Raw genomic sequence first — 23775 nt, 5'->3', positions numbered from 1 at the left:
ACTTTACTATGCGACAAAAAAGCTAAAAATCCGAATTTAACAATTCGCCAGCTAGAACTGATCATGTAGAATTCAATGGCAGCTGTCTCTTCTCTTCTCTGGAGGATCCTTTTTTGTTTCGAAACTTTAGAGGTTTTTGGATTCTTGATAGTGTTTTTTTTTAGTGCGACAAATCAGAAAAGTTGACATTTCGGTGCGACAAATCAAAAAAATTTACTTTTCTGTGACTTTTTCCTCGCACTTACTTTTTCAGTTCAGACTTTTTTTTAAGTGTCGGAGATTCATGGAAATGAATGGTAACTAAAAAAATGGTAACTAAAAAAAAAAATTAAAAATAAAAAAAAATATATAAATAGTGATGAAAAAACAATGATTTGGTGTTTTTATTAGTAGCTTTAAGGCATGGCGCTACACATTATGAAAGGCCCATCATCCAGGAAACCTCAGCTCCCAATCATTCCAGATAATAAGTGCCATACCTTATAATAATAATGCTCTATGCCTGAAGCAAGTATGATCCTTGGTAAATACAGATGGCCCGACAGAACTCACTAAACAAAATAGATGCCTGAACATAATAGAGAGAAATTTGCAGTTTTGAATTTTCTTTTTGTATTTAATTTGTACACTGGAGTGGCAGTCGCTTTTCAGGCCGCTCAGGGTCTCTAATTTACTCATACTGCTGTCAGACAGTGTACTTAAATAACCAACAATTTTAAGATAAAGGCCCAGGTCAATTGCTGATGCTGATCTTGAAAACCTGTGTTTAGGCAAATGCTTAAATCATTCTGTCCAGATGTTTCCAGCATTCCTTCTGTAGATGATTATTGATATTATCTTGCTGGTGGTGACAGGAGCGGTGCTTCCAGGGTCATTACTGCGTACTTATGGCCACACTTTCTCATCATCTATAATCACTACTCTGGAGGCTTTTCACATTCTAGTTTTTGGACAAGTAATTATCAAAGCTACAGGGCATGCTTAGAAAAATCATGTTTGGTAAAGAGCATGACCATGGGATGTTGTAGGCAGAGAAATTTTACCACACAAAGTTCTTTACACTTCTTGTATACATATATGCATGCCTATTTGCACACAGTAAATAACAAAATAAAATCTTACCAAAGGGTCTGTCTCTCATAGGGTTGTCACCCATTTAGTTTTGACCCGGACAGCCCAGTTTTCAAAAGGGCTCCTTGGATCAAAACTGCCTGGTGGGTTTTCCAAATTAGGGAAACCAGGCAGCAATTTCCTGGACTGACACGGCAATCGACTATTACATAGTTACATAGGGTTGAAAAAAGACCAGTGTCCATCAAGTTCAACCCATCCAAGCAAACCCAGCACACCTAACCCACACCCACCAATCTATACACTCACATACATAAACTATAAATACAACCACTAGTACTAACTGTAGATATTAGTATCACAATAGCCTTGGATATTCTGATTGATCAAGAACTCATCCAGGCCCCTCTTAAAGGCATTAACAGAATCTGCCATTACCACATCACTAGGAAGGGCATTCCACAACCTCACTGCCCTCACCGTGAAAAACCACCTACGCTGCTTCAAATGGAAGCTCCGTTCCTCTAATCTAAAGGGGTGACCTCTGGTGCGTTGATTGTTTTTATGGGAAAAAAGAACATCCCCCAACTGCCTATAATCCCCTCTAATGTACTTGTACAGAGTAATCATGTCCCCTCGCAAGCGCCTCTTTTCCAGAGAAAACAACCTCAACCTCGACAGTCTCACCTCATAGTTTAACCCTTCCATCCCCTTAACCAGTTTAGTTGCACGTCTCTGCACTTTCTCCAGCTCATTAATATCCCTCTTAAGGACTGGAGCCCAAAACTGCACCGCATACTCAAGGTGAGGCCTTACCAGGGACCTATAAAGGGGCAAAATTATGTTCTCATCCCTTGAGTCAATGCCCTTTTTTATACAAGACAGCACTTTATTTGCTTTAGTAGCCACAGAATGACACTGCCTGGCATTAGACAACTTGTTATCAACAAAAACCCCTAGATCCTTCTCCATTAAGGATACCCCCAACACACTACCATTCAGTAGATAGTTTGCGTTTATATTATTTCTACCAAAGTGCATAACTTTGCACTTATCAACATTGAACCTCATTTTCCAGTTTGCTGCCCAGTTATTTAATTTTGTCAAATCGCTCTGCAAAGCGGCAGCATCCTGCATGGAACTTATAGTTTTGCACAATTTTGTGTCATCAGCAAAAATAGAAACAGTACTGTCTATGCCCACCTCCAGGTCATTAATAAACAAGTTAAAAAGCAAAGGACCAAGGACTGACCCCTGCGGTACTCCACTAACCACACTGGTCCAATTAGAAAATGTTCCATTTACAACCACTCTTTGTACTCTATCCTTCAGCCAGTTCTCTATCCAATTACAAATATTATGTTCTAGGCCAATATTCCTTAATTTGATCATTAACCTTCTGTGAGGTACTGTATCAAACGCTTTAGCAAAGTCCAAGTAGATGACATCAACTGCCATTCCAGCATCAAGGTTCCTACTCACCTCCTCATAAAAGGCAACTAAATTAGTCTGGCAAGATCTGTTACGCATAAAACCATGCTGGCACAAACTAATAGTATTGTGAACTGCAATGTATTCAAGTACCCTATCCCTTATTACCCCTTCCAAAAGTTTTCCTACTACTGATGTCAGACTAACAGGCCTATAGTTTTCAGGCTGAGAACGGGATCCCTTTTTAAATAATGGCACCACATTAGCAATCCGCCAGTCTCTCGGCACCATGCCAGACCTCAATGAATCCTGAAAAATTAAGTGAAGAGGTTTGCCAATCACAGCGCTATTGGTAATAGCTCTGTCCCTACTACATCACCACCCCACCACGTGACATCACCACCTGTCACCCTACCTGGGTTTTGAGAGGAAGAAAGGTTGCAACCCTAGTCTCTCAATGACTAATTTAGTAGCCACTGAAGTATCTAAGGGTGATGGCACACGTGGAGATTAGTCACCCACATTAAATTTGCTCCACTGAGGACGATCAATCTCCACATGTGATACTTGAACATGTTAGGGCAACTTTGTGCTACTTTGGAAAACTGAAGCAACGTACATGGTTTCTCACCAGTGCAGCGATTTACATTATTGCTGGTGGGAAAGCATTTTCAGGAGAAGAGCAAAGATTTATTGTAGAGCAGAGTAGAGCAGAGATTTATTGTAGGCAACTACACGCCCCATAGTGTAAATGGAACAAGAAGCACTTGGAAGTCCAACCTGTTGCCCTCAAGTTACAGTCTCATAACAAACAGTAGGAAGATACAAATGGTTTGCCATAGACAAACAAGTATAAAGTCACAAACAGACAGTCACAGACATTTGTGTGTAAGGATGCACATTTAGGCGACTGTACAGTGACACAGCTGGGCAGATATTGATGATAGAATTACTGCTGGATGGGGACATCTATAGAACCCTCAGGAGGCACCTTGCAAAGGCAAAGAGAATGCCAGGGCCTACAACTGGCACATGTAAGGGCAGATTCAGAATTTACAGCCACAAGTCACCAATTCTCAACCTTAATAGCTGCAACACTGGACCCACACACCCTAGTGGTGACAAAGGCTTAAAATAGAGGTGCAAAAGGCTTAAAATAATTCCAAATTAGCCACAGAGAATGGGGCTATCTGCCCAATTTTAGAAGGCTGAGATGGCAACCACAGGCCAGACTCAAAGTTCAGAAACTTATGTCATAATTAGATGTAACACCGAAAATATTTATATGGGAGTACAGGTATTGTGAAACATGCAACAAAACAGCAAACTTCCAGACCATTCCTTTTCCTAACTTCTCTAAAAAACAGTTCCCAAGATTCAGCTTTAAGCATTCTAAACTAACCACAATAGCTTTCAAGTTGGGCTGTAACCTGAACACTGCCATTTGTTTATCTGCTTTCCCAGAATACTCTAATCTCTATAAGCTGCCTTCGCAAAAATAGACCTTAACATATAACCTTTATGTGGTGTTGTTCTTAAACAGTTTCAGATGTGTTACTGAATACCTGGGACTTTGGAGGGTTCTTGCAGCTTGTTGCTAACAGCTGAGGCTTAAATGAGGATTATCCCTCCAATTCGGAACAATTTAACAAGGGCTGAGTTTAAAGGCTTTCTTTTAACAAACGAAAGATTTCATTTCTCCAGCTAGTAAATATTCCTTATCAGATGAAGAAAACATACTTTTTTCCCAGTCCCCCTAGGTTTGCAGAGAAAAACAGGTGTCTGTGATCCTAAACATACTCCTACATTATCCAGAAACACTTAATGAATTGGCATGGGATAGGGAGGACTATACTGAATATTATCCACCCCTTTCTGAGACATTGTTACACCAAATTGGCTATTAAAGGAACAGTAACACCAAAAAATGAAAGTGTTTAAAAGTAATTAAAATAAAATGTACAGTTGCCCTGCGCTGGTAAAACTGGTAAGTTTGCAACAGAAACGCAACTATAGTTTATATAAATGAGCTGCTATGTCAACACGGGGGCAGCCATTGAAGCTGGGAAAAAGGAGAAAAGGCACAGGCACATAGCAGATAACAGATACGCTTTGTAGAATATAATGGGGTTTTATCTGTTATCTGCTAAGTAACCTGGGCCTTTTCTCCTGTAAATGGCTGCCCCCGTGGCTACACAGAAGCTTTATTTATACAAACTATAGTAGTCTTTCTAAGGAAAACACACCAGTTGTACCAGTACAGGGCAGCATTACATTATATAGTAATTACTTTTATACACTTTCATTTTTTGGTGTTACTGTCCCTTTAAAAGTGGAGTAGTCTTAATGGCATTTACTTGCTTGTTGCCTTATTAATAATACAATTTCACTGACACAAATTAAATCTACACTACAATACATTATCAAATGTAACTCCTGTCTGTCCAACATGTCATTCCAAAAGCAAGGGTATAAATATAAAGTTTGTATTGTCCTTGCTGCTATAACAGTTTCTACACTTCTGTGAAGATTTTGTCAACAGCTCTTGGAACATAGGCGGAACTGATACTGGACAGTCAGGCCTGGCCGAGGGTTCCATTTCATTAGACAGCTGTTGGGTTGAGGGCTCTTTGTAGATGTGGGGACCTTCTCCACACTGTTCCCACAAAGTAGGAGGCACACAATATTCAAAAATATAAAGGTAGAATGCAGTGTTTTTTTTGTGTTTGGTTTGACTGGAACCAAGGTCATAGCACAAACCACAAACCATGCTAAACTTTCCACTCGTGACCAAATATCTTTAAATGGCCCTGACAAAACTCCGCAATGTACAGTCATTGTGAAGTTTTCATTTGAAACCTCAGTAGAGGTTGTGGGGCAACCTTCTTCAGATACCCTTCATGTTGCTGGGTTGTGTGAGGGCCATTTGGAGATATTTGGTTATATGTGTATATTTCTTCTACAAGTAGCAGAGGCACCAAATAGAACACCACATACATACAGTTAAAATATGAGCTTCACCCATGGACTGATATTTTGAGCTGAGTTAATCTTTAAACAAGTTCGAGCACGTGGCATTTTATTCATACCCACCAGACTGGCAGATGGTGAAGCTCCATTTGTTACTCCCTGCTTGAACTCCTTATGTTTGGACTCCAGAAAAAAAATATCCACTCCAACCGATGCTCGGTATTTTGATTTTTGTGCACTTTTTTTTTATTAGTTATCCTTTTTATTGATTTTTGTTTTAAGCAAAAGTATACATTCAGTAAATGAAAAACAGAAAAACAAAATGAAAACAATATACAATAAATGCTCAAGAAGGATTCAAAGATATTTCTGTAAGGTAGTAGTTTAGTGTTGCATATACCCATATCCTGATTTTCCAGATAGGTAAAGCTGTATTCTAAATTTTAAAAAATATAGGACCGGATTCAATTCAGCGAGAAAAAGGTTTATCACATAACAACTTATGTACGAGATGCCAATTTGAGATGCAATTCAATTCAGAAAATCTTATCTCACTGTTTATCGAGTGAAAACTCTATTAAAGTCTATGGGCAAAAAACTGAATTGAATTAGGAGAAAAGTTTTTTCTCCTCAAGTCGAATCATGTCCATGAGTTTTCTTGTAATAAACCATGAGATTACTTTTTCTCACTGAATTGAATCTGGGCCATAATAGGTTAAAGAGTAGCGATATGTTCTTTTTTATCTAGGGTTGTTGCTCTCTCAATAATCAAATCCTATGTCTAGTCAAAAGTTATTATCCACATTGTGCCAGCTGGTCCAGATTTTAGCAAAGCTGTCTATTGCATCATGTTTAAGAGCAGTAAGATATTCTATTCTAGGAATATATTTTATCCTAACCAAAGATTCTGTTTAAGAAGTTGTTACATTCCATCGTTTTGAAATATTTATCAAGGAGTGAAATTAGAGCTTGCCAGCGTGAAATTCCTCCGCTCTCTGTTTTTATTTTCTATGGGATTTTTAAAGAATGATTTATTAACGGGTAAATGTGAGAATTCGCTCTTTGGTAAGTAAAACCCTGAAAACCTCATAGAAATGAATAGAGAGTGTCAGAATATCACGCTGGCAAGCTCTAATTTCACTGATTAATAAATATGCCCATGGTGTTTGAGCATCACGCTTTGTGTAGGGATTTTATCTCCCAAAATGCACACCATGGCACTGCCATGTGGTAATGGCAGGACTACTTCAAAATACCAGCAGGCTCCGGGCAAAATTTAATTTATAGGTCTACACTTAAATTTGTAAAAGGATAACCTTTAAGAACAGGGATCCCCAACCTTTTATACTCGTGAGCCACATTAAATTGTAAAAAGAGCTGGGGAGCAACACAAGCATTCAAAAAAGGTCATGGGGTGTCAAATATGGGCTGTGATTGGTTAATTGGTAGCCCCTATGTGGACTGGCAGCCTACAGAAGGCTCTGTTTGGCAGTACACATAGTTTTTATGCAACTAAAACTTCCCTCTAAGCAAAAGATTAAAAAATAAGCACCTTGCTTTGAGGACACTGGGAGCAACATGTTACTCACGAACCACTAGTTGCTGCTTAAGAATATGAAGTTCAATATAGTAAGGCAGGCAGGGAAGAAATGGTCTGTATTTATGGCAGGGGCGGCCCAAGCTGATCGGGCGCCCTAGGCAACCCGGTCAGCAACCTCGCTGATTCCCCCCGCACGGTGCGGGGGGCGGTTTGCTATGCGCTAGCGGCTAGATCATTGCCCCCACCGCGTAATGACAAGCGGTGGGGGCAATGACTAAAGTGAGTGGGCTAGGGGTAGGCAGGAGAGGCTGCCTGGTGCCCCCCAATCGTTGCGCCCTAGGCAGTTGCCTCTTCTGCCTAACCCTAGTTCCGTCCCTGGTTTAGGGTCGCCACCTTCTGTCTTTGGAAACTCCAGGCAGGGGGCGGGTCTGTGACATCACGGGGGTGGGGAGGATGAAGTCACGGTGGGGCCAGTGATGGCAGGGTTATGATGTGGCAATCAGGAATTTGCCAATTGCCACATCAATCTAACAGAGCACTGCCCCGTTTGCCTACTCTGGAAACCAGGCAGGCAGTTTTGACCCAGACAGCTCTCCCAGAAACAGGCTGTTCTGGTCAATACAGGGCAGGTGGCAGTCCTATCTGCTTTCACTGAAATAGACATGATTCCCAGGTGTGCTGCCCTAGACCAACAGCCCTGGGAACAGTAAAATGACAAAATGGTGATGCCAGAGTTATGGGTTTTACCCTGTTGGGGGTCTGTATCAGCAGGAGGAGACATCAATGCTGACTGAAATCACTGAACTAGCACTACTGTGCAATGTTGTTAATGAGAATCCACCACACATCAAATGCAAAATTGCCCATTAAAAGCACAGATTGGTAGATATCTTTGTATACATGCTGCAGACTGCTCTTGATTTATGCACTCTCAAAGAATGTGCCTTCTTTTAATGGCAGAATCTGGCAACATGAAGGAAATCAGCACAACTATTTGTGTGTTTTTATGACACTCTCACTTAAAAGCTAATCCTAATGTAAAGAGCACTGCAGTCACTACCTAGCCCTTAGTTCTTCATAAGGGAAAGTGCTAGTTTCTTTATTTTCCTACTAAAATGGTCTAGCTGTCTAGAAAAGTATTTTTTCATGAGTTACTGCTAGTATGTGTGTCAATTCAACAGGGTCCATCGGTTTCTGCCTATTACAAATCAATTAGACAGAACTGCCAAAATGGCGCCGCCTTCATTGCTACGGCATGAACCAGCCATTATACAATAAGGCCTTCTTTTAGAGGTTTGCACAGGTGCTCCTAAAATATTATTTTCAGACGTCAGTAAGTGCAACAAACGCAACATTCTTGCAGCGAAACGGAATTACAGAAATAAAAAAAACTATATCTAAAAAAAACTACAATAACCGGCATGCAATTCGGCTTTGTTACTGCTCATGCGTAGTTTTTACCTTCATTTGTCCCGATAGAGATGCTTTCCGGCTAGCGGGACTACATTTCCCAGACGCCCTTTGCTATGTATAGTTTAGCGAGTCACGTGTGGGTTAGTCCTGCGCCTGCGCAACAGAAAGAGGAAAGGACTTCGGTTTTCAGTGTTGCCGCTGTGTTTGAGGATGTATTATAATTTTAATGGTTTCACCCAGCGCCTAACGGGCTCCAGTGCTCAGAAGGCTTATTACCCGCAGGTGAGCCCGGGGCCACCAGTGTGTATTAGGGTCAGTGTTATGGAAGGGCAGTGAGTGCTGTGTAGGAGTAACACAAAGGGCAAGGTCACAGCTCAGCCTACATTACACCAATCGCCAGTATCAAGGGGAGAGCTGTATAGAGTGTTAAAGTGGAGTAAAATTCTGTTTAAACCTGAAAATCATTGAACAACAAATTTACAGGCATCTGAATTTTTTGTCAGTCAGAACCAAAATGCCAAAAAAAAAAAATTGATGTAAGTGACAAGAACAAAACCACTACCTATTATCCAGAATGCTCAGGACCTGTAGTTTTCCGGATAAGGGATCTTTCTGTAATTTGGATCTCCATACCTTAAGTTTGCTAAAATTCATTTAAATATTAAATAAACCCAATAGGGCTGTTCTGCCCCCAATAAGGGGTAATTATATCTTAGTTGGGATCAACTACAGGTACTGTTTTATTATTACAGAGAAAAGGGAATCATTTAACCATGAAATAAACCCAATAGGGCTGTTCTGCCCCCAATAAGGGGTAATTATATCTTAGTCGGGATCAAGTACAGGTACTGTTTTATTATTACAGAGAAAAGGGAATCATTTAACCATTAAATAAACCCAATAGGGCTGTTCTGCCCCAATAAGGATTAATTATATCTTAGTTGGGATCAAGTACAGGTACTGTTTTATTATTACAGAGAAAATGTAGCATTATTTTCTCATACTGTAGTCTATGGGAGACGTCCTTTCTGTAATTTGGAACTTTCTGGATAATGGGTTTCCGGATAACGGATCCCATACCTGTATATGGAATGGAGTCACTTTAATATGACACTTTAATATGGAGCAATTTTCTTTTAGTTTACTTTTGTGGATTCTATTTCAGAATGGGTATTTGTACCCGTAGCGACTCTAGTGAGATGGGAGGGAATGACATTTAAAATTGCAAATTACGTTTTAATCACATGGGGATGGAACTAGCAACGAGTCTCTTGGATACTTCAGGAGTAGTAGGACACATTTTATTCCTGGGATTGAAGCAGGAGATATCTCAACCAAGAATAAGGGGCTGATTTACTTACCCACGAACGGGTCGAATGGAGTCCGATTGCGTTTTTTTCGTAATGATCGGTATTTTGCGATTTTTTCGTATGTTTTGCGATTTTTTCGGATTCTTTACGAATTTTTCGTTACCAATACGATTTTTGCGTAAAAACGCGAGTTTTCCTATCCATTACGAAAGTTGCGTAAAAAGTTGCGCATTTTTCGTAGCGTTAAAACTTACGCGAAAAGTTGCGCATTTTTCGTAGCGTTAAGTTTTAACGCTACGAAAAATGCGCAACTTTTCGCGTAAGTTTTAATGCTACGAAAAATGCGCAACTTTTTACGCAACTTTCGTAATGGATACGAAAAACTCGCGTTTTTACGCAAAAATCGTATTGGTAACGAAAAATTCGTACAGAATCCGAAAAAATCGCAAAACATACGAAAAAGTCGCAAAATGTTCGTTTTCAAGTCGGAACTTTTCCAATTCGGGTCGGATTTGTGGGTTAGTAAATCAGCCCCTAAGTGTAGGATTGTTTTGTGGTTGTCACAATTTGTTTAGTTCAAAACCCACTTGAAGGTCAAACATTTGGTCAGGGGCCCCCATAGCTCATAAATAATTAGAGATATAGGAACATAGTTTCACCCCTAACTGTATATACTGTAGAGCGAATAGCCAGTTTTTCCAATTCTGACCATAACTGTCATTCAGGCTGAGCCCCCTGCCACTGCTCTAAGCCCCTCCATGGGGGTCAGCCCGACAGTTTGGAAATTGCTGCTGTTGATTGTTTTAATGGAAGCAGAATCCTGGTGGTGCAAACTAATGGGGGAGCGGGGTTGGGTGCTAGATTGGTTAGGGTTTGAATTTAAATTTTTTTATGGGGGTTTACATGTCCTTTGTTCCCCCCCCCCCCCCCACCAAAAAAAATGACTCCTGGGATCCCTTGTTCTACTATGGTGTTCTTTACTTTTCAAAATGTAACTCTGTAAGACGTGATTGGCAGGAGGAGTCTATATTTACTAGGATACCCTGTCACACTTAGGAGACTGGTGGGTCTGGAAGTATGTATTGCCCCTACTTGCATCTTGCACTTTTCGACATTTTACGACATTACGACATTTTTATGCTCATACTTATTGCCTTTGTTATCCATTCAAAGCAGAGCTGGATAACACAAGAAAATAATCATACCTGCGGGTTCTTTCAGATTGACTGTGAAAATAGAGAATTGAATGGCCAGTTCCAACAAGCGACTGGAGCCCAAGCTGAACTTTTTGGCCAAGTAGCATTTTTTTTCCAGGAGAGTGTACCTGAAAGATCTCTTTCCCATATTACATGTTATGGAATCCTTATAGACAACAAGAGGTCCTATGCACTCACCCATTATTAATGTGGAAGAAATGTCCTCCCCTTTAAGCAAAACAGGGATTGTTTGTCTGTATATTGCAATATACGTTAAGCTGGCCAACTACATCATAGTCATCTCCGGTCTGGGCAGTTCTACACTCACTGATTCATTAAGAATTCTACTACTTTGTTATACATTTTACAAAGGGACTGAGTTTTACCTGCAAATTGCTCGCTTTCAAGGATAAAACCCCTAAATGGTTGCCCTTTTATTGGCCCATTGGGATCACCTGACTGTAGCTGGGAAGGGTGGGAGCTGCAACATGGAGCTGGCCACTGCTCCTGTATAAACTATAGCAAAAAAAGGGGAAGTAGTGCTCACCACTAAATTTTTAACCATAAGGCAATGAGGCTGTGACCACAAAATTCATACAGACAACAACAAGAGCTCCTCACTCATCTGTTATTAATATATATAGGATATATAGGAGCTATGCACATAATGTCTTAATGTGCAGAGGACCTCTGTGGCCACAGCCTCATTGAACCCCCGCCTTATGTTTTCATATTTATTGGTAAGCACAATTTCCCCCTGCTATATATTCTGGAATCCATTTACCTACACTACATTCCATACCACCAAGTTAATTTTGAGAGGCAGAATACTGACTGTTTGGAGCCTAAACTTGCAGGAGGCCTGGTGGGGGGGTCATAGTAATTGCATATTCATTCTATATTAATATGTAGGGGCTGCAAGCAGCAACTCCAGTGGAGTCTGCACCATTAATCTTTGCCACCCCGACAAAGTCATCTTTGGGACATGGTACTCATCCAGTTCCTGAATATTTGGGCAAAAATAAAGTTCGTGATCTTCAAAAGCTTTTCCAGGTACGATTAATTCCTATATGGTTACGTATATTTTTTGGAATGTTCTGCGAATTCCATGGCCATTTTTTGTTTTGTAGTATCAGTTTTGTAGCTCCTGTCTTAAATAAGTGGACCTCATTTAGAGCATAGCTGACTTCCCATGTTTGCTTCATAATGTTGTAAATGGTGAAGCAATGTGTATCAAGCAACAGTATTCGTTGAGGTTTGGCATGGTGCCGAGAGACTGGCGAATTGCTAATGTGGTGCCATTATTTAAAAAGGGATCTCGTTCTCAGCCTGAAAACTATAGGCCTGTTAGTCTGACATCAGTAGTAGGAAAGCTTCTGGAAGGGGTAATAAGGGATAGGGTACTTGAATACATTGCAGTTCACAATACTATTAGTTTGTGCCAGCATGGTTTTATGCGTAACAGATCTTGCCAGACTAATTTAGTTGCCTTTTATGAGGAGGTGAGTAGGAACCTTGATGCTGGAATGGCAGTTGATGTCATCTACTTAGATTTTGCTAAAGCGTTTGATACTCTACCTCACAGAAGGTTAATGATCAAATTGAGGAATATTGGCCTAGAACATAATATTTGTAATTGGATAGAGAACTGGCTGAAGGATAGAGTACAAAGAGTGGTGGTAAATGGAACATTTTCTAATTGGGCCAGTGTGGTTAGTGGAGTACCGCAGGGGTCAGTCCTTGGTCCTTTGCTTTTTAACTTGTTTATTAATGACCTGGAGGTGGGCATAGACAGTACTGTTTCTATTTTTGCTGATGACACAAAATTGTGCAAAACTATAAGTTCCATGCAGGATGCTACCGCTTTGCAGAGCGATTTGACAAAATTGGAAAACTGGGCAGCAAACTGGAAAATGAGGTTCAATGTTGACAAGTGCAAAGTTATGCACTTTGGTAAAAATAATATAAACGCAAACTATCTACTGAATGGTAGTGTGTTGGGGGCATCCTTAATGGAGAAGGATCTAGGGGTTTTTGTAGATCACAAGTTGTCTAATTCCAGGCAGTGTCATTCTGTGGCTACTAAAGCAAATAAAGTGCTGTCTTGTATAAAAAAGGGCATTGACTCAAGGGATGAAAACATAATTTTGCCCCTTTATAGGTCCCTGGTAAGGCCTCACCTTGAGTATGCAGTGCAGTTTTGGGCTCCAGTCCTTAAGAAGGATATCAATGAGCTGGAGAGAGTGCAGAGACTGCAACTAAACTGGTAAAGGGGATGGAAGATTTAAGCTATGAGGTTAGACTGTCGAGGTTGGGGTTGTTTTCTCTGGAAAAGAGGCGCTTGCGAGGGGACATGATTACTCTGTACAAGTACATTAGAGGGGATTATAGGCAGTTGGGGGATGTTCTTTTTTCCCATAAAAACAATCAGTGCACCAGAGGCCCCCCCTTTAGATTAGAGGAATGGAGCTTCCATTTGAAGCAGCGTAGGTGGTTCCTCACGGTGAGGGCAGTGAGGTTGGGGAATGCCCTTCCTAGTGATGTGGTAATGGCAGACTCTGTTAATGCCTTTAAGAGGGGCCTGGATGAGGTTTTGAACAAGCAGAATATCCAAGGCTATTGTGATACTAATATCTACAGTTAGTATTACTGGTTGTATATATATAGTTTATGTATGTGAGTGTATAGATTGGTTAGTATAGGTTGTGTGCTGGGTTTACTCGGATGGGTTGAACTTGATGGACAATGGTCTTTTTTCAACCCTATGTAACTATGTAACTATGTATGAGTGGGCATCGGCAGTCCTATTGTGGCAGTAATTACTCTATGGGTTCTACAAAGTTTAAAATTTACAGGAAGGAGATTGAAACAGAATAATGAGTGCCTAAAGGGCAGGCACTTATTAGTTAGCTACTGCAAAAAAAACTGTTCACAAGTTGCCCATTACTCAAAATGTTCATTAAAGCTCTATCCGCATAACCATCCCAACAGTTATACCTCTCTCTCTCTCTTTATATATATATATATATATATATATATATATATATATATATATAAAATGCCTATTCACCCTATGAAATGTAAGTGAAATGTAAATCTGACTGTTAATTCTTTTTGTCACTGTAGAAGCCAGATGGGATTCCCGTTCATCTGAAAGGTGGCTATATGGACAAGTTACTCTACCGGATCACCATGGCCCTGACAATTGGTGGAGCTATTTACTCATTGGTTGCACTCATACTTGCAGCTCAGCCGCAAAAAAAGAAATGAATTATTGGGCATTATTTATTGATGTCAGTATTGTTAAAAGCACCTTAATAGTATATTTACTAATAGTATAGTTACTTTTGAACACATATATATGCTTCTTCTACAATTGTCGTTATGTCGACAATACAACTTGGAAATTTATATTTATGCACCTGTACTTGTAATATAACAGAATGTAAGTATTGTTTTTTATTGTCACAGAATTGATACCTAATTTTGTAAACAAAAACGCCAAAAGGGAAAAAAGTTTTAATTTATGTTACTAGGTAAGTAAGAAATAACTTATTTTTATCTTATAAAAAGGAGACACAAACTATAACGGTAATTTATTATGTTAGAAACTGTTCATTCTTGTGTCATAATGAGTACAATTTCAGGAACATGTATTGTTCCTTATAGAATATTCTGTGGAGATCTTCAGTCTAAAAGATCATGCTATTTACATTACTAGAGATACTGTCACGTTCCTATCACTTTTGGAGGATGTCAGTATCACTTTAATCACCATTTGTGAACTCCAAGTTGCAAATAAGAATACTGGTATTTACACCATACTAAAATTATACTTAATTTAATCAGAGCTTGTTGTTACTGCTCCTTTTCAGTGTTGCACTTAGAAGATAACTGTCACTTGTAAGATCACCTTCAGCTTTGATATTGTTACCTTCTTACTTTATTATTTTACCACATAATATAACCACTACAAATACCTATAAGGAACTAAGTAATCTTAATATTTACTTTGTTCAAGAACTACAACTAAGTTCTATAGGAATACATAACTCACTTGAATCAAAATTGCCTTTAGACATTCATCATAGAAGGAAAAATAACTGTGTAGATTACACAGTATCACAATATACTGATAACATAGTTTGGACTTTCTTATACAAATACTTTAATATGTTTAATACGTTGTATTTCTGCAGTGTTTGCAAAGAGGGAAGCAAATTATACAATAAAGATCAATTGAAATAGAGAAGAATGCTGTCTTTTTTTCTCTTTTTATATTTTTTTACATTAAAGGAAAAGGAAAGGGAAAAACCTAAGTAAGCTTTATCAGAAAGCTGCAATGAGTCCTCTATTAAAAGAAACACAGGATTTCTTGTCTCTTTTTTTGTAAACATGATGTTCCAGTGCCTGACTTCCTCTCTCAGAAATATCCTTAATTCCCAGGGCCAGAGTCTGCGCAGTTCTCTTCTCCTCCCCCTCCCACCAGAATGCTAAAAACTCCCTCCCTTAGAAATGTTTGATCTCAGCTATAACGGCTGTACTGCAGGAAGGAAGCTACTTAAAATGGCAGCTGCTATCTTAAGCAAACGGAGAAAGCTTCTAAAGCTGTTTACTCAGGTATGGTAATGGTTTCTGCAGAATATAGTGTTCTAGGTGGCACTAATGTGGCAAATCTATTGGCAGTAAAATGCCAAAATTACTTTCCTTCTCCTTTAAGGGGTATATTTATCATGCTGTGTAAAGAGTGCAGTGAAGCATTACCGGTGATGTTGCCCAGGGCAACCAATCAGCAATTAGATTTCAACAGTTAGAAAACCAAAGCAAAGCATCTGATTGGCTGCTATGAGCAAGATCAACCATAAGGTTTTACTCCACTTTTTACACAGCATGATATATATACCCCTTTGTAAATCAACTGCAAAGAGTTTTTGGAGAAAACCGTTGATGTCCTAAAACTTAAATTGACTCAGGATAATTGCAGAATGTAGCCTATAGCTTGAGATTAGCACCCAAAATGCAGAAGGCTATAAATGGGAATAGGTGTTTTTTGAGCATTTTTTAGTTTCGAAATACTCAAAATTAAATTCCTCGATTGCTAGTTTATGAAAAACTTGAATCTCCATTGCCTTAAATAGTGCAAAAGACCCAATCACACTATAATCACATTCTACACTTCTTTTCAAACTCATAACAACAACTCCCATTAACTTGTACAGAAGCTCACAGATTTGTTTTATTTTATAATATACTAACATATAGGGGATCATTTATTAGCGTTTGAGTTTTAACCACAATTTTAGTATCACATTTTTGATATTTATAAGGCACAAGAAAACCCCAAAAAATAGAAATTCACCACTGTTCATGTAGAAGTCAATGGGAGTTTTATTTGCAAAACAATTTAAGCTATTTTGCAATTAGAGTGTTCAAGATTAATATAAAACTTGGCAGACTAGTTGATAATGATAGGTAGAAAGTGATTTTACTGTGTTTGTTTTGCAATCAGATTAGTATGTAAATGTAATAGAAAATTAGAGAATTGTTCCTTTAATGGAAATAAGTCTTTTGTCTGAAGTAAAAACTGTTGCATATTTCTTGTTACATAAGGAATGTACAAGATGCAGAATAAAATCTAAAAGAGGCAGAGCAGGGCTGGTTGCAGAAAGAATAAAAATATGCCAAATATTTCAGTGCTTCCTTGTAATACTATAACAATGTGTGTTGCTCAACATGTCTTCAGTCCTCCCCCCATTTCTGTTTTCAGGGTACCGCTATGGACAGGAAATAATGATAAATAAATTCTTATTAGGATTTGATTTTAGTCAGATACTGCTAAATGTAAAAATACAGAAGATGTTAAAAGGACTCTGAAACCAGCAAATTAATGACTTTTGTAAGCTCTTTAGAGAACAGTATTTTTAATAGTTAAGTAGAGATTAAGAGGGGTCAAAATGTCATTTATGGCTCTCTTCATATCTATAAGATCAGTGATCCCCAACCAGTGGCTCCAGGGCAACATGTTGCTCACCAACCCCTTGGATGTTGCTCCCAGTAGCCTCAAAGCAGGTTCCTATTTTTTAATTACTGCCTTGGAGGCAAGCTTTAGTTGCTTAAAAACCAGATGTACTGCCAAGCAGAACCTCCTATAGGCTATTAGTCCACATAGGAACTACCAGTAGCCAATCGCAGCCCATATTTTGCACCCCCATAAACTTTTGCATGCTTGTGTTGCTCACCAACTCTTTTTTATATTTGTTGCTCACGAGTAAAAAAGGTTGGGGATCCCTGTCTAAGATGAATATATAATAGAATTTGTTGCCAAGGAACATTTTGGGGCACATTTACAAAGGCACGAACGCTGGAGCGTATTTTTGCCGATTTTTTTCGGGCGTCCGCACGACTTTTTCGTACGGCGCACAACTTTTTCGTACAGCGCACGACTTTTTCGGACGTTTGCACGAAAAAATCGGAAAGGTTTTACCGCTGTTTACAATTGTTCGGTACGAAAATTTCGTGACTTTCAGATCGCCAATACGATATTATCGTGACTAATACGATTTTTTCGTAAGCATTTTCGTGATATTTGCGATCTTCCACAATTTTCGTTTTGAATACGATTTTTTCCCATTCGTGATTCGGATTCGTGGATTAGTAAATGTGCCCCTTTGTGTGTAGTTTTTAGAAATGTATCTATAATATTTTTTTTACTTACCCATTAACTTCATCTGCACAGACTTATTGTTAGTTAAGTTCGTTTTATAGATCTGCCCTTTCCCTTCTTATCTGTGCAACACTGGGCCATCTCCTAAAATGTTTATATCATTGTTGAGTCTTAGGCAGACTAAGCAATAATATAGGGGCCAGTTATAATCGCTCTAGAATTACTAGTTTTGACTTATTCAATATTAAATTACAATAAATTGCTCCTTTGGTCTAGGGACACATGAGTAACTGGTTGTAAAGTTCTGTGAAATATGTTGACGCTAAAAATAATTGATGATATAAACTCTGATTAAATTTAGCAATTTTGATGAGATATTTTGCAAGGTAAATCAATGCAGGGAAAAGAGTTGATATTAGCTGGGCTAATATGTCATTCCTATGGGATGTAAGATTAATTTCTCTAAAGCAGTGCTGCCTGTTTGGGGAAAGTCAGATCTTTCAGGCTGAAACTAGTTCTGATGACACTGAATTTGCATTTAAGTTATGACTATTTGCAGTGTTGAAAGTACAGTCTACTGCTCAGTTTGCCATCATTTTTACCCACAATGTAATTTTGTAGTTTAATTGCAACAACAACGATGGCTTGTGTCTGATGCAATTGCAGGTGAGGTGCCAAAGTACACAATTGTGCTAAGGATACTCAAAGGGGCTGATTTACTAACCCACGAATCCGACCCGAATTGGAAAAGTTCCGACTTGAAAACGAACATTTTGCGACTTTTTCGTATGTTTTGCGATTTTTTCGGATTCTGTACGAATTTTTCGTTACCAATACGATTTTTGTGTAAAAACGCGAGTTTTTCGTATCCATTACGAAAGTTGCGTAAAAAGTTGCGCATTTTTCGTAGCGTTAAAACTTACGCGAAAAATGCGCAACTTTTCGCGTAAGTTTTAACGCTACGCAAAATGCGCAACTTTTTACGCAACTTTCGTAATGGATAGGAAAACTCGCGTTTTTACGCAAAAATCGTATTGGATCCGAAAAATTCGTAAAGAATCCGAAAAAATCGCAAAACATACGAAAAAATCGCAAAGTACCGATCATTACGAAAAAAACGCAATCGGACTCCATTCGACCCGTTCGTGGGTAAGTAAATCAGCCCCAAAGTGTGGATACAGTAATTTCTGGCACTTGGTGTCAAAGTGACGTCTGCACAAGTGTAAGTGATGTGCGGCCTGCCTGAAACCCATGGGTCATTCAGGTTCAGGCTGACACTCACACAACATTTTCGAGTTGGGGACAGGTTCGAGACAGGCTCTTCCTGCTTCCCTTCCCACCTGTGACTGAGCTTTGTTTTGCTCCCTCCTCCTGCTGCGGGCCGGGTTGGGCACAGGTTAGGAGCGGGCGAGCTAGAATAAGTGTGCTGTGACTTAATAAGCAGAGGGAACAAATAATTTACCAGCTTGAAAGTGCTGTATCTTCAGGGTTCCCCTTCATCAATACATACACTTACCCGTGATTCAGACCGGGATAGGAACAGACATACCGGCACTATATGAACTAAGAAAAAACTTTAAAAAATGGTGTCAATTCACTCAATAACTGTGTCCATTTTTACTCTTAAATGAGCCTTGACTGTACCATTAAGTGGATCATTAAGGACAATCCTAGGTGCATAATAATTAGCCTTCAAAACTATGTTGAAAATTTGTCAGTGTTTGACATTTCAGATCTTTTAAAGGACAGCTGTTTAGCCTTACACTTGAGAAACAGTTGGCCAAGTATCAAGGACAGTACTTTGCAGGCCCTTGGTGCCTACTCTGGCTCCCTCACAGTCTGTTCAAATTTTCAGTTAAAAGCCATTAAATATCGAGACTTTTAGGAAAGTCCATTTAGGAAATAATGCAGCTCTAACTGTCACAGGAAGTAGTTTGGAAGCAAAAGGCAGAACTCTGTCCATTCATTGGCTGATGGGGCCTAGCATGTATGTCTGCCTTGTCTTGTTTGTGTGCACTGTGACTCCTATGATCCCAGGGGGCGGCCCTTAATTCTTAAAATGGCAATTTTCTATTTAGGATTATCCAATAGCACATATGACTAAAAAGTATATTTTTATTAAAATGGTTTATTTAGATGAAGCAGGGTTTTACATATGAGCTTGTTTATACCATATATTTTTATAGAGACCTAGGGGCTGATTTACTAAGACACGATTTCGAATCCGAATTGGAAAAATTCCGATTGGAAACGAACATTTTGCGACTTTTTCGTATTTTTTGCGATTTTTTCGGCATCTTTACGATTTTTGCGAAAAAACGCGAGTTTTTCGTAGCCATTACGAAAGTTGCGCAAAGTCGCGATTTTTTCGTAGCGTTAACACTTGCGCGCAAAGTCGCGCCTTTTTCGTAGCGTTAAAACTTAAAAGGCGCGATGTTTCGCGCAAGTTTTAACGCTACGAAAAAATCGCGACTTTGCGCAACTTTCGTAATGGCTATGAAAAACTCGCGTTTTTTCGCAAAAATCGTAAAGACGCAGAAAAAATCGCAAAAAAATACGAAAAAATCGCAAAATTACCGATCATTACGAAAAAAACGCAATCGGACACATTCGGCCCGTTCGTGGGTTAGTAAATGTGCCCCCTACAGTGTTTGGGGGTATAGTTTTCCTTCGATCGGATAAATAAAGTATGGATTTCTAATCCAGCATTTCCATTGGACATCATTGCTTTCTGGGGGCAAGTCTTTATTTTGTAGCATGTGAGAGCTGAGCCAGTTCGGAGTGCTCCCATATGCTACACCCAGTTTCCCAACTGATACCTTTATAAACTTTGAAAATTTTTAATAAACTTATACATTTATCAAATAAAATTGCTAGCAATCCCTTCCACCAGCTTGATCTTAGTCTCATATATGTGCCCCAAGTGCGTGTATTTATATTATTATCAAGCTCTGCGTTCTTTCATTCTGTGTTCTGCAAGTTTGTGCATTCCGTTTTATATTCCATTGCAAAGCAAAATTCTATTCTGCCATTTTGTCTCCGAACGTGTGCAAATACATTTAAAAATATAAATACTGCAATGTCACTTTTTTTAAACTTGTTGATATAGAAAATAAAACCTGTGAGAGAGGATTTCCTACTTCCATAACATTCTAACCTATGTTAATGGAAAGTTTACCCAGTTGGTTATTATCATTGCCAACTTTTCTTCCGTGCTTGTGAAAATACAGCCATGAATGCATGTCTTTCTCTCACACAACCTTGCTTTGTTATAACTTTGGCAGATTTTCAGGCACAGTTAGATGTGTTAATGCTGTCTAAGTTTTTTCTTTTATATTTACATTCGCCCACCTTCTTTTTATAACTTGAACATGGCATTCTGACAGACTTTGATGTCTATTTTAACCTTGTGATAAAGAACCAGCTTGCTGCTTTATTTAAAGACACATTTGTTAACTGAAATAGCTTCTGTGTATAAGGCACAGTAGACATCTGATTTGGCTTAAGGACTTTGAACCCTCCTCGGGGGGGTTCAGATCTTGAGAGGCTGTGACTACTAATGAGCCCTAAAGTGCCCAATGCCCACAAAAAATAAGAGGCTTCATGACAGAGGAATATATATCTCATCCTGAACCATAAAGGGAAAATAATGTGTAGTGCTATCTATCTTTTCCATGTAGACAAACAAAAAAGTAATTGAGCATTGTGTCCATATATATCTAATGGAGGGCTGCATGTAGCCTGCAAAGCCCCACCCCTGCCTTCGTTATTGAGCTGTCAGAATTATATTCCATTTCTAAGGACAATACTAAACTCTTCTGTAATCATGGATACCATTTCCTTATGTGAAGCAGTGATTTAAAGGATAAGTAAAAGCCCTATTGTCTGATGGGTGCCAAAATATTAGCGCCCAAGGCTCCCATCTCTATGTAAATAGAACCACTAGGTTTAGCCCCCAGGCTGGGGCTCTTATTAGGATAGCACTGCACATGAACGTTTGAATCACAGCATCGTAGCACAATCTCACCATACCCGGCTTCCCAGCTAGACTTATCTGAAAATGCACAAATCTAAATCCGACAGAGAACCAATTCAAAAGGCAAGATGGCACTATGATTCAAACTTCCCTGGGCTGGTGAAGTTTAGTTGTAACAGGAGCATGGGCTCAGGGAACAAACTTAGCAATTCTATTAATGGGGGATGTCTAACTTTTTGCACCCATCCGTGAATTAGGTCTTCCTTGTCCTTTACGCCCATACATCTTAATTTATCTACATTGTAGATACACTTTTTTTCTATGGGCTTATTTATTAGTTTTTGAGTTTTAGAAGTTTTTGAAATTTAGAGATTTTTTTCTACTTTGAATAAACTAGCATTTAAAAAAAACCCTGAATGTTTGTTTATTTATTAAAAAATCTGAATATGAAAAACTCGATTGAATAAAAAAACTGGAATACTTTGATTTTGAGGATTTTACAAACTCAAACCCCTCCAAAAACTTGAAAATGGTTTGAACTTTGCCTAGGATAACTCCCATTGGCTTCTACATAAACTTGCAAGCTTTTACATGTCAAAGTTTTACATTCAAGTTTTCCAATTTTTGGCACTTAATAAATATTGAACATTCAAGTTTTTGAATCATAATTCAAATATAAGTTTTAGGGTAAAAATATTTGAATCATGGAACAACCCTCTGGACTGTTCTTGGAGACACTTTTTTTAAAAATCTACAGTAGAATGCAGTTTCTTTTCTAAGAATTTATTCTAAACTCTTTATATCCTCAATAAAACCAAAATTACGTTGTACCAGAGTTTCGGAGAAATTTTGCAAAAAGGGAAAGTTGCACACATCAAATTGTATTTTTCTTTTTTCCGCTTTGCCTCATATCCAACTATGCTTGCTGCCACCTGGCAAATAACAAGTCTGACCATTCAATAGCCAACCAGGCTGGCCACAGTGTGTGCACAGCCCAAAGGAATGGTGGTTTGTGGTTGCAGAGCCCACACATCAACATAATAAAATGATAAAATAACAGACTGTAAGCCAAGCACCTGCGTTTTCTGCATGTTCTGTACAACTTGTTTATATTCTTTTGATGGCTTTTAGTATGGAGGTAGCCTTTGTGCCTCAGGCTGCCCTTGCCTTCTGATTCTTACAGGGCTTGTTATTGAGAAAACTGTGTGTGTGACACTGTCTCAAGGTGAAAGATTTTGCTGTGGGCAGCCCAGACTTTTATTAAACAATGCATAATAAGCACATGCCTCTTGTCCTCACACAGCAGTAGTACTAACAGCAAAAGAGCTGTAAACAATTCCGCTTCTTCCATGGTTAGATCGGAAAATGTAAATATAGATAATTGTGTGTCTTGGATTACATAATGTGGGTGCCAAACCCAAGCTCATTGGTAAACTTTCATTTCTAACAAATTTCTTTTTTGTTGCAGAGTATAGGGAATTGAGGACAAAGGCCTGAGGGAGGTGACGGAACCTTGTTCTTACTGGCTGCTACTGGTAATGTGTGAGGTTACCAACTCTTCCCTGCAGTGGCAGTTGTCTCATTCTCAAGGCTCCTCTATGCAATTACGCATGTGTTGGTTCTGGTGTCGACTCGGTATGATGTTATTACGCTTGTATAATGGCACATAGAGTGTTTGATAAAGCCACTACACACTGATCCCCTTAGGACTTTTTTAGACACCAAAAAAAAAAAAAATGAAAAAAAATAAAATGTTAGTTTATTTCAGTCTTTTCCCCATTTTCTTCAATACCTTTTGATTGCCTCCTGCTTACCTAGGCTGCTTGACACTGACCTTTTATATCCTGACCTCTTTGCTTGATTTCTATGTTAAGAGCTTTGCTACCTGCCTTGACTCGCACTTCCTGACTACTTTTTTGCTTATTCCCTAAATACCCCACTGGCCACTGACTTCTCTTCACTGCACTTGCTTCTGTCACAACTTGGGTACAGCTCATCGTTAGCATGAGGAGCTTGTGAGACCCCTCTCTTTTTTTCTACTAGGTAAGCCTGATGAAAATATATGAGTAGGATTGTGCAACTTCTCTTCTCGCCCTACCATTATGATAATGTTTTAGTTGTAACGTTTTTTCAACATCAGACCTAGCCAAGACCAGACATGACAAGGTTTTTAATACATAAAATAGCAACAAAGATTTTCACTT

The 23775-nt window shown here is 38.9% G+C and overlaps 1 protein-coding gene across 1 annotated transcript; it reads left to right on the top strand.

Moving 5' to 3' along the window:
- The first annotated feature begins 8582 nt into the window (after positions 1–8582).
- LOC100127850 (uncharacterized) lies at positions 8583–15180 on the top strand. Its single transcript, NM_001113151.2, is given in 3 exon segments — positions 8583–8707; positions 11844–11984; positions 14058–15180. Coding segments are annotated over 3 exon segments (357 nt in total). The 5' UTR covers positions 8583–8635; the 3' UTR covers positions 14202–15180.
- Positions 15181–23775: the final 8595 nt, after the last annotated feature.

The sequence above is a fragment of the Xenopus tropicalis genome, chromosome 8 (genome assembly GCF_000004195.4).
Source record: "Xenopus tropicalis strain Nigerian chromosome 8, UCB_Xtro_10.0, whole genome shotgun sequence".
Lineage (NCBI taxonomy): Eukaryota > Metazoa > Chordata > Amphibia > Anura > Pipidae > Xenopus > Xenopus tropicalis.
The sequence above is the reverse complement of the archived record's forward strand: the minus strand, read 5'-3'. Positions and strand labels throughout refer to the sequence as shown.